The sequence below is a fragment of the Oncorhynchus mykiss genome, chromosome 19 (assembly GCF_013265735.2).
Source record: "Oncorhynchus mykiss isolate Arlee chromosome 19, USDA_OmykA_1.1, whole genome shotgun sequence".
Taxonomy (NCBI): Eukaryota; Metazoa; Chordata; class Actinopteri; order Salmoniformes; family Salmonidae; genus Oncorhynchus; species Oncorhynchus mykiss.
The window spans coordinates 8,670,536-8,682,936 of record NC_048583.1 but is presented as its reverse complement, the minus strand read 5'-3'; the positions used below and the strand labels follow the sequence as shown (position 1 = coordinate 8,682,936).

The 12,401-nt window shown below is 41.9% G+C and overlaps 1 protein-coding gene across 1 annotated transcript in view; it reads right to left on the bottom strand.

The window, feature by feature from the left end:
• The window catches only part of LOC110497213 (interferon-induced very large GTPase 1), a 36,769-nt gene extending 24,751 nt beyond the window's left edge, over positions 1 to 12,018 (bottom strand). Inside the window, exons 1-2 of the mRNA XM_036955476.1 lie at positions 11,944 to 12,018; positions 10,064 to 10,225 (exon numbers count right to left, since the gene is read on the bottom strand). Of these exons, the coding sequence (XP_036811371.1) occupies positions 10,064 to 10,164 (101 nt within the window). The 5' untranslated portion in view covers positions 10,165 to 10,225; positions 11,944 to 12,018. The remainder of the gene's footprint in view (positions 1 to 10,063; positions 10,226 to 11,943) is intronic.
• Positions 12,019 to 12,401: the final 383 nt, after the last annotated feature.

Below are 12,401 nucleotides of genomic sequence, written 5' to 3'. Positions count from 1 at the left end.
GAACGTAAACAAAACCGTGGACGAAAGTGGCTTCTACTGTTCCGGAACAGAACCATTATTTTATGGGAACCTATTAATAACGTTATTTTAAATTTGATGGGAAATGGCATGAAAGCGCCTATGAAAAGCACTTACTCTGTCAAACAGAAACCTCTCCTTCCAGTGTCTGCCTGCCTGCTAGTTTTCTAGGCTAGTTACGGATACTATAGTCATCACATTTCACATTGGATTTAACAGAAAGGAAATACTTATTTTGAATTCTGGTGCCGCTGCACAAACAAGCTTCTTAGCTAGCTCTGGTCCAGGGCGTTGAGCTAGCCCCAGTGTTCAGCCAACTCTTGGACATTCAAAGCTCCTCCATATTAGCCGCTCCTCCGTAGCTAGGTACAGTGCCTTCAAAAATAATTCACACCCCTTTACTTTTCATGCATTGTGTTACATCCTGAATTTAAAATGTCAAAGTGGAATTTGTTTGACATTTTTACAAATTATTAAAAAATGAAAAGCTGAAATGTCTTGAGTCAATAAGTATTCAACCCCTTTGTTTAGGCAAGCCTAAATAAGTTCAGGAGTACATATTTCAAATCAAATCAAATAGTTTTAGTCACATGCGCCGAATACAACAGGTGTAGTAGACCTTACAGTGAAATGCTTACTTATGAGCCCCTAACCAACAGTGCAGTTTCAAACAATACAGATAAGAATAAGAGCATAAAGTAACAAGTAATTAAAGAGCAGCAGTAAAAAAAATAACAATACAGGGTGGTGCCGGGACAGACTCAATGTGCACCGGTTAGTTGAGGTAGTATGTACATGTAGGTAGAGTTAATTAAAGTGACTATGCATAGATGACAACAGAGAGTGGCAGTGGTGTGGAGAGCGGAGGGGGGCAATGCAAACAGTCTGGGTAGCCATTTGACTAGATGTTCAAGAGTTTTATGGCTTGGGGGTAGAAGCTGTTAGGAAGCCTCTTGGACCTAGACTTGGTGCTCTGGTACCGCTTGCAGTATGGTAGCAGAGAGAACAGTCTATGACTAGGGTGGCTGGAGTCTGTGACAATTTTTAGGGCCTTCCTCTGACACCGCCCGGTATTGAGGTCCTGGATGGCAGGAAGCTTGGCCCTAGTGATGTACTGGGCTGTTCCCACTAACCTCTGTAGTGCCTTGTGGTCGGAGGCCGAGCAGTTGCCATATCAGGCAGTGATGCAACCAGTCAGGATGCTGTCGATGGGGCAACTGTAGAACCTTTAGAGGATCTGAGGACCCATGACAAATCTTTTCAGTCTCCTGGGGGAGTATAGATTTTGTCGTGCCTGCTTCACGAGTGACATTGTGTGCTTGGACCATGTTAGTTTGTTGGTGATGTGGACACCAAGGAACTTAAAGCCATCAATCTGCTCCACTGCAGCCCCGTCAATGAGAATGGGGGCATGCTCTGTATTATTTTTCCTGTAGTCCACAATCATCTCCTTTGTCTTGATCACGTTGAGGGAGAGGTTGTTGTCCAGGCATCACACATCCAGGTCTCCGACCTCCTCCCTATAGGCTGTCTCGTTGTTGTCGGTGATCAGGCCTACCACTGTTGTGTCATCTGCAAATTGAATGATGATGTTGGAGTCGTGCCTGGCCGTGCAGTCATGAGTGAACAGGGAGTACAGGAGGGGGCTGAGCAGACACACCTGAGGGGCCCCTGTGTTGAGGATCAGTGTGGCGGATATGTGTTGTTACCTACCTGTACCACCTGGGGGCGGCCCATCAGGAAGTCCAGGGTGCAGTTGCAGAGGGAGATGTTTAGTCCCAGGGTCCTTAGCTTATTGATGGGCTTTGAGGGCACTATGGTGTTGAACGCTGAGCTGTAGTGAATGAATAGCATTCTCACGAAGGTGTTCCTTTTGTCCAGGTGGGAAAGGGCAGTGTGGAGTTCAATAGAGTGCATTATCTGTGGATTTGTTGGGGCGGTATGCAAATTGGAGTGGGTCTAGGGTTTCTGGGATGATGGTGTTGATGTGAGCCATGACTAGCCTTTCAAAGCACTTCATGGCTACAGACGTGAGTGCTACGGGTCGGTAGTCATTTAGGCAGGTTACCTTAGTGTTCTTGGGCACAGGGACTATGGTGGTCTGCTTAAATAATGTTGCTATTACAGATTCGGACAGGGAGAGGTTGAAAATGTCAGTGAAGACACTTGCTAGTTGGTCAGCGCAAGCTCGCAGTACACGTCCTGGTAATCTGTCTGGCCCTGCGGCCTTATGAATGTTGACCTGTCTAAAGGTCTTACTCACATCGGCTGCTGAGAGCGTGATCACACAGTCTTCCGGTACAGCTGGTGCGCTCATGCAGGTTTGTGTTATTTGCATCGAAGCGAGAACAGAAGTAGTTTAGCTCGTCTGGTAGGCTCGTGTCACTGGGCAGCTCTTGGCTGTGCTTCCCTGCCACATCCGTTGAGCATCGGAGCCGGTGTAGTACGACTCGATCTTAGTCCTGTAATGACGCTTTGCCTGTTTGATGGTTCGTCGGAGAGCATAGCATGATTTCTTTTAAGCTTCCGGGTTAGAGTCCCGCACCTTTAAAGCAGCAGCTCTACCCTTTAGCTCAGTGCGGATGTTGCCTGTAATCCATGGCTTCTGGTTGGGGTATGTACGTACAGTCACTGTGGGGACGACGTCATCGATGCACTTATTGATGAAGCCAATGACCGATGTGGTGTACTCCTCAATGCCATCGGAGGAATCCTGGAACATATTCCAGTCTGTGCTAGCAAAACAGTCCTGTAGCTTAGCATCTGCTTCATCTGACCACTTTTTTATTGATTTAGTCACTGGTGCTTCCTGCTTTAATTTTTGCTTGTAAGCAGGACTCAAGAGGATGGAATTATAGTCAGATTTGCCAAATGCAGGGCGAGGGAGAGCTTTGTATGCATCTCTGTGTGTGGTAAATTTGGTAAAACTAATTTAAGTTTCCCTGCATTAAAGTCCCCGGCTGATAGGAGCACCGCCAATGGGTGAGTGTTTTCTCTTGTTTGCTTATGGCGGAATACAGCTCAGTCAATTCTGTCTTAGTGCCAGCCTCTGACTGTGGTGGTGTGTAAATATAGATGAAAACTCTCTCGGTAGGTAGTGTGTTCTACAGGTTATCGTGAAAAACTCTACCTCAGGCAAGCAATAGCTCGTGGCAGCGTAGCCTAGGGGTTAGAGTGTTGGACTAGTAAGCGAAAGGTTGCAAGATCAAATCCCCGAGCTGACAAGGTACAAATCTGTCGTTCTGCCACTGAACAAGGCAGTTAACCCACTGTTCCTAGGCTGTCATTGAAAATAAGAATTTGTTCTTAACTGACTTTCCTAGTTAAATAAAGGTAAAATAAAAAAAAGATCGTGCACCAGTTGTTGTTTACAAAAATACATAGATCACCGCCGCTGTTCTCTCCTGCCGGTACAACCAGACAGCTGTATGTTGATGTTGTCGTCGTTCAGCCACGACTCCGTGAAGCATAAGATGTTACTGTTTTTAATGTCCCGTTGGTAGTTTAATCTTCCCAATAGCTCGTCCATTTTATTGTCCAAAGATTTTGCTAGCAGAATTGAGGGGAGTGGGGGTTTATTCGATGCCTCCGCACTCCGGCCTCTCTTCCTCCGCCTACTCTTCACGCAGATCACTGGGGTCAGGGCCTGTTCCAGAGGGAGCCGTATATCCTACACCTCGGGCTCGTCAGAGTCATGAAAGAAAAAGGATTCTGCGAGTCCGTGGTGAGTAATCGCAGTCCTGATGTCTAGAAGTTATTTTCGTTCATAAGAGACCATAGCGGCAACATTATGTACAAAAATAGTTTAAAAAATAGGTCACAAACAGCGCAGATAAAAAATTGAAAAAACACATTTGTTTGGGGGCACGTAAAACATCTGCCTTCTGCTCCGGCACCAACTTACTTATCTTATTTGATTAACAAGTCACATACTAAGTTACATGGACACACTGTGTGCAATAATAGTGTTAAACATGATTTTTTTGTGACTACCTCATACCTGTACCCTACACATACACGTTATCTGTAAGGTCCCTCATTCGAGCAGTGAATTTCAAACAAAGATTCAACCACAAAGATTCAACCACAAAGAACAGGGTTGTTTCCAATGCCTCGCAAAGAAAGACACCTATTGGTAGATGGGTAAAAACAAAAATGCAGACATTGAATATCCCTTTGAGTATGGTGAAGTTATGAATTACACTTTGGATGGCGTATCAATACACCCAGTCACTACAAAGATACAGGTATCTTTCCTAACTCTGTTATCAGAGAGGAAGGACACTGCTCAGGGATTTCACCATGACGCCAATGGTGAGTTTAACAGTTACAGAATTCAATGTCTGTGATAGGAGAAAACTGAGGATGGATCAACATTGTAGTTACTCCTCAATACTAACATAATTGACAGAGTAAAAACAAGCCACTAAAGTAATACCGGCAAAAGAAAATTAACAAAGAAATTAACTTTTTGTCCTGAAAACCAATTGTTTGGGGCATAAATGCCACTCTCCATATTTTCAAGCGTAGTGGTGGCTGCATCATGTTATGGGTATGCTTGCAATCGTTAAAGACTGGGGAGTTTTTCGGGATAAAAAAGAAACCGAATTGAGCTAAGAACAGGCAAAATCCTAGAGGGAAACCTGGTTCAATCTGCTTTCCACCAGACACTGGGAGATTAATTCACCTTTCAGCAGGACACTAACCTAAAACACATTTCCAAATCTACACTGGAGTTGCTTACCAAGAAGACAGTGAATGTTCCCGAGTTACAGTTTTGACTTAAATCTATGGCAAGACCTTAAAATGTTTGTCTCGCAATGACCAACAATCAATTTGACAGACCTTGAATAATTTTGAAAAGGAAAAATGGAAATGTTGCACAATCCAGGTGTGGAAAGCTCTAGAGACTTACAAAGAAAGACTCAGAGCTGTAATCGCTGCTATAGGTGCTTCTACAAAGTATTAACTTAGGGGTGTCAATACTTATGTACAGTGCATTCGGAAAGTATTCAGACCCCTTGACTTTTTCCACATTTTGTTACGGTACAGCCCTACTCTAAAATGTATTTTGAAACATTTGTCTCATCAATCAATCTACATAATGACAAAGTGAAAACAGATTTGTATTTTTATTACAAATAAAAAACAGGTATCTTGTTCACATAAAAATTCAAACACTTTGCTATGAGACTCGAAATTGAGCTCAGGCGCATCCTCTTCCCATTGATCATCCTTGAGATGTTTCTACAACTTGATTGGAGTCCACCTGAGGTAAATTGAATTGATTGGACATGATTTGGAAAGGCACACACCTGTCTATATAAGGTCCCACAGTTGACAGTGCATGTCAGCACAAAAACCATAGAGCTCCGAGACAGGACTGTGTTGAGGCACAGATCTGGGGAAGGGTACGAAAAAATGTCTGCAGCATTGCAGGTCGCCAATAACACATTGGCCATCATTCTTAAATGGAAGAAGTTTGATACCACCAAGACTCTTCCTAGAGCTGGCCACCCTGCCAAACTGAGCAATCGGGGGAGAAGGGCCTTTGTCAGGGATGTGACCAAGAACCTGATGGTCACTCTGACAGAGCACCAGAGTTCCTCTGTGGAGATGGGAGAGAAGGACAACCATCTCTGCAGCACTCCACCAATCAGGCCTTTATGCTAGAGTGGCCAGACGGAAGCCACTTCTCAGAAAAGGCAACATGACAACCCACTTGGAGTTTGCCAAAAGGCACCTAAAGGACTCTTAGACCATGAGAAACAAGATTCTATGGTCTGATGAAACCAAGATTGAACTCTTTGGCCGGAATGCCAAGCGTCACGTCTGGAGGAAACCTGGCACCATCCCTACGGTGAAGCATGGTGGTGGCAGCATCATGCTGTGGGGATGTTTTTCAGAGGCAGGGACTGGGAGACTAGTCAGGATTGAGGGAAAGATGAACGGAGCAAAGTACAGAGATATCCTTGATGAAAATCTGCTCCAGAACACTCAGGACCTCAGACTGGGCAGAAGGTTCACCTTCCAACTGGACAATGACCCTAAGCACACAGTCAAGACAACGCAGGAGTGTCTTCAGGACAAGTCTCTGAATGTCCTTGAGCGGCCCAGCCAGAGCTCGGACTTGAACTCAATCAAACATCTCTGGAGACCTGAAAATAGCTGTGCAGCGAACCTCCCCAAATACAGGTGTGCCAAGCTTGTAGCGTCATACCCAAGAATACTTGAGGCTGTAATTGCTGCCAAAGGTGCTTCAACAAAGTACTGAGTAAAGGGTCTGAATACTTATGTAAATGTGATATTTCAATTTTTTATAATAAATAAATTAGCAAAAACGTCTAAAAATATGTTGCATTGTGTAGATTGATGAAGGGGAAAAACGATTTAATCCATTTTAGAATAAGGCTGTAACGTAAAAAAATTTGGAAAAGTCAAGGGGCCTGAATACTTTCTGAATGCACCGTAAAGGAGTTATTTATATATTTAATTTTCAATACATTTGCAAAAAAAATCTAAAAAACATGTTTTCACTTTGTCATTATGGGTATTGTGTGCAGACGCGTAAGAACAAAAATAAATGTCATGTACTTTGAAATCAGGCTCAAACAACAATGGGCTATAAGTCAAAGGGTATGAACACTTTCTGAAGGCTCTGTATCTAGCTAGCATACAATTATGTAATTCAGTGAAGTAATGATAGGCCTACTACTAATATCCTAAACACATTATAATGCATGTCATATCATGATACCGAGAACTTCAAGGCAGCACCCCTCTCTCTCACTCTCTCCCAATCTCGCAAAATGTAAGTCACATCTCGCTCCCTACACTTGACTGTCATTCAAGGATGTAAACAACTAGCTGCTCTCTCAGCACTGATTGGTGGAGTAATTTAATGAGCTAAATGTAAAAACTGTCTACTTCACAAGTTAACAAAGGAACAATATAAATCACTATTTCTTTCTCAGTCAGACCTGTTCAGAACTTTATTATAGTGGTTGGAACAGCGGAACGGGACATATCGGGGTTCTGTTCAGAACTTTATTATAGTGGTTGGAACAGCGGAACGGGACATATCGGGGTTCTGTTCAGAACTTTATTATAGTGGTTGGAACAGCGGAACGGGACATGTCGGGGTTCTGTTCAGAACTTTATTATAGTGGTTGGAACAGCGGAACGGGACATGTCGGGGTTCTGTTCAGAACTTTATTATAGTGGTTGGAACAGCGGAACGGGACATATCGGGGTTCTGTTCAGAACTTTATTATAGTGGTTGGAACAGCGGAACGGGACATATCGGGGTTCTGTTCAGAACTTTATTATAGTGGTTGGAACAGCGGAACGGGACATGTCGGGGTTCTGTTCAGAACTTTATTATAGTGGTTGGAACAGCGGAACGGGACATATCGGGGTTCTGTTCAGAACTTTATTATAGTGGTTGGAACAGCGGAACGGGACATATCGGGGTTCTGTTCAGAACTTTATTATAGTGGTTGGAACAGCGGAACGGGACATATCGGGGTTCTGTTCAGAACTTTATTATAGTGGTTGGAACAGCGGAACGGGACATATCGGGGTTCTGTTCAGAACTTTATTATAGTGGTTGGAACAGCGGAACGGGACATATCGGGGTTCTGTTCAGAACTTTATTATAGTGGTTGGAACAGCGGAACGGGACATATCGGGGTTCTGTTCAGAAAAAAAAACGATTGGAAAATAATGTTTGTTCCAACCCATGTGGTGAACACAAATAGAGTATTAGTTTGATTGAACTGAAAGACTGCAGTGCATACTGCAGGGGTTAATTAGGGGAAACTGAGTTCCACCATTATCTGACTGGAAACAGCATTCAGTTGAAATTGAATTTTCATTTTCCAGATGCATTTTGCAATTGAATCTATTACTATACCTTGTAATGTCAGTAAATACTATAATAATCACTTATCCTGATTATTACTTGTTGGAATTAGCTAAACCTTGTACACTGAGATAGAAAATAATTGATAGAGAAGCATTAAATAGAAAGAGTGAAAGAGACTGGGTTGTGTGTCAGAAGTTAATGGTTTTCTGTGGGAAGACAGATAGATTTGGAATGTGTTGGGTGGAAGGGAGTAGAGCAACGGTTGAGATAGGGGAGACAAATGGACATCTGTGGACTAGGGAAAGGAGGTCAGGAGGTGAGGACAGTTCCCCTTGAGGGAGTAATCAGGGTTTAGTATCTGATTACCTTCTTCCTGTTAAACCATAAGATGTAAGGATTGGAGAGAAGGAGGGGTGTCCTAAAGTGGGGTGTATATAACTGTGATGGTGAGAAATGTTTTGCTGTCTGAATACAGCTGTACAGAACCTTTGGGAAGTATTAACCTTGGATAAGCTGCTCTAGTGTCCGTGAGTCATTTACTCTGAAAAATAAGAACCTAACATACTATAATACACAGTTATCCTGATAATTACTATAATACACAGTTATCATGATAATTACTATAATAAACAGTTATCCTGATCATTATTATAATAAACAGTTATCCTGATCATTATTATAATAAACAGTTATCCTGATCATTACTATAATACACAGTTATCCTGATCATTACTATAATACAGTAATCCTGAAAACTACATCATTAGAAGTGCAACGTCCTCCAATGGACGGACAACACACACACATACAGTGCCTTGCGAAAGTATTCGGCCCCCTTGAACTTTGCGAAAATGACTAATGATGATAAATACAATCCACCTGTGTGTAATCAAGTCTCCGTATAAATGCACCTGCACTGTGATAGTCTCAGAGGTCCGTTAAAAGCGCAGAGAGCATCATGAAGAACAAGGAACACACCAGGCAGGTCCGAGATACTGTTGTGAAGAAGTTTAAAGCCGGATTTGGATACAAAAAGATTTCCCAAGCTTTAAACATCCCAAGGTAATATTGAAATGGAAGGAGTATCAGACCACTGCAAATCTACCAAGACCTGGCCGTCCCTCTAAACTTTCAGCTCATACAAGGAGAAGACTGATCAGAGACGCAGCCAAGAGGCCCATGATCACTCTGGATGAACTGCAGAGATCTACAGCTGAGGTGGGAGACTCTGTCCATAGGACAACAATCAGTTGTATATTGCACAAATCTGGCCTTTATGGAAGAGTGGCAAGAAGAAAGCCATTTCTTAAAGATATCCATAAAAAGTGTCGTTTAAAGTTTGCCACAAGCCACCTGGGAGACACACCAAACATGTGGAAGAAGGTGCTCTGGTCAGATGAAACCAAAATTTAACTTTTTGGCAACAATGCAAAACGTTATGTTTGGCGTAAAAGCAACACAGCTCATCACCCTGAACACACCATCCCCACTGTCAAACATGGTGGTGGCAGCATCATGGTTTGGGCCTGCTTTTCTTCAGCAGGGACAGGGAAGATGGTTAAAATTGATGGGAAGATGGATGGAGCCAAATACAGGACCATTCTGGAAGAAAACCTGATGGAGTCTGCAAAAGACCTGAGACTGGGACGGAGATTTGTCTTCCAACAAGACAATGATCCAAAACATAAAGCAAAATCTACAATGGAATGGTTCAAAAATAAACATATTAGAATGGCCAAGTCAAAGTCCAGACCTGAATCCAATCGAGAATCTGTGGAAAGAACTGAAAACTGCTGTTCACAAATGCTCTCCATCCAACCTCACTGAGCTTGAACTGTTTTGCAAGTAGGAATGGGAAAAAATTTCAGTCTCTCGATGTTAGAGATATACCCCAAGCGACTTACAGCTGTAATCGCAGCAAAAGGTGGCGCTACAAAGTATTAACTTAAGGGGGCTGAATAATTTTGCACGCCCAATTTTTCAGTTTTTGATTTGTTAAAAAAGTTTGAAATATTCAATAAATGTCGTTCCACTTCATGATTGTGTCCCACTTGTTGTTGATTCTACACAAAAAAATACAGTTTTATATCTTTATGTTTGAAGCCTGAAATGTGGCAAAAGGTCGCAAAGTTCAAGGGGGCCGAATACTTTCGCAAGGCACTGTACATACATGCCTACCTCATATCAGGGTCCATGGTCTCATCAAGATCCTTGTTTGGTGACCCATCCTTCTGTCTTTTTTTAGGGATGGCTCTACCCTCAGCCCCCTGATGACTCATTATAACTCTCAGAGAGGAGGTCTCACAATCCTGAAGAGGACTGGTCTGGTCCCAAATTAATCTGTAAATAAGAAGAGTAAACACCATTATATTAAAATGTTTCAATACAAAAGCAGAGTAGAACTACTGTTGGCCTGCAGTGCTGGGGATTTAAATTGACATTATAATTACATTCTGTAAAGAATTTGGTTCAGAATACAATTGTGAAAAACACTAAAGGTTGAATGTTTTCTTTTGTATTATTATTATAACAAAAAAAAGATTTAGCCCAGCAATGTAGCATAATTATAGTGTTTATGTAATTATGTTATTTAATTGTCTTTTTGTGTGTCAGTCCTCTTTTATGAAATGGTATTATGCCTAGGCTGGACACCAAACCGCCCCAACCTGGTCATGGCTGGTCATGGCTAGACAGAACACAGTTTATGTCAAAAGTACATTTTTACATTTTAGGTAACCCTAACGCTTTCCTTAACTTTGACCTAATTTTCACAACCTACTAGGTTAATTATACTAACCTGCAGAGTAATTTCTTCTAACCTGCTAGGAAAAGTCAATCCTGGTCAATTCTGACATAACCTGTACCCCTTCTAGCCAAAACGCTTCCCCAACCAAAGAGAATGATTAGATGCCTCTAGTGGCCAAAAGGCTGCATTAGTATGGGCAGCGCCATTAACAGCTTCCACCATTTTTATGTAGTCAACTGGGTGGGACATCATTGGCTTACCCTTCCTGGTGACCCTGTTGGAGTCATGTCCAGCCGGGTCAACGGGAGGGATCAGTCAGTTCTGATGTAGAAAATGTACTACTTTAAAAAGGAGATAGCATCAACGGCTCCTGAGTGGCGCAGTCTAAGGCACTGTATAGCAGTGCAAGGTGTCACTACAGTCCCTGGTTCAAATCCAGGCTGTATCACATCCGGGAGTGATTGGGTGTCCCATAGGGCCCACCGTCGTCCAGGTTTGGCCGTCATTGTAAATAAGAATTTGTTCTTACCTGACTTGCCTAGTTTTTAAAAAATGCTGCTGCTATCTCTATGGCTCAAAACCAAAGTGGCTGCATTTTTATGAATCAATTTTGTCAATGTTGGCTGGGAGTCAGAGGCCCTATCCGAAATCCATATTGCCCACTACTTTCTAAGACAATGTGTACTACTAATCGTACTAGATACTATTTGGAAACGTACTGTTTACTAACAATGTATGCAGTAAGCAACAAATATAAACATGCTCCCTCAAAAGTGTGCAGCGAAGTATAGCCGAAATGAGTATAACATCCTGGCATTTAAAGCATACTGGACTTTCCACATTTCACATATAAAACGTTGCATTTTCGCATAGCTAAAATTCCTAATATTAAGAATGCAAGTATGGGTATTCTGAAACAACCCTGCAAAAATGTAACTTAATGACCTATGACCGCCTTTCAACGTTTGGAAGAAATGCACTATGTACACAACACAATACACACGATTGTCTATTGTTCCTTTCTACATAAGTATGTCTTATTTTAGGTTAACTATATTAATACATCCGCTAAATATCTTAAATCTCAGCGTCTGGTAGCTGTGTGAAAGAGAACACTTTTCGTGGTATTCCTTGTGCGCACTCCGCCATTATGCTACTGGGCCTAGCGGAGTACTAGATTTATTTACTTGCCATTTATTAGAAAGAAGTTGAAAAATCGGGCCTTTATTAAAAGCAAGTTTCGTTGAGTTGAATAAGAATCGACTCCCAAAGAATCTTACACCTGACTTTAATAATAAAAATATGAACCTACCATTTCTCCTGCTGTCTTGCAAGTCGTAAAACCTGGGATGAAGCAACAGGAGGAGAGAAAAGTTTTCGAAATTACTTTCAGTTTCTAACAGGAAAGAATTTAGACAAACAACTCCCGCTTTAAAAAAAACAGGTCTACATTTTTTAAGAGGCAGAATATGTAGTTCTAATACTGAAATATTTGTGATGTCAAATATTGTTAGGGTCAAAATAATTCAAAACATATTGAAATAACACGACACATCTGATACATCTTGGTATTAGCATACGACGCAAACTCCATAAAGAAAATATTTATTGTCCATTAAAATTATTTGATAATGTGTCTTCAGCTCGTGGTTATTAAATGCAGTGAAGATACAAACAAGCATAGATCAGAAAACCTACAGTATTACATTTGCATAATATTTTGGTCATTCCTGTGATAGTTGTAATCACTCCTTTGTTCCTCTAGGTGGA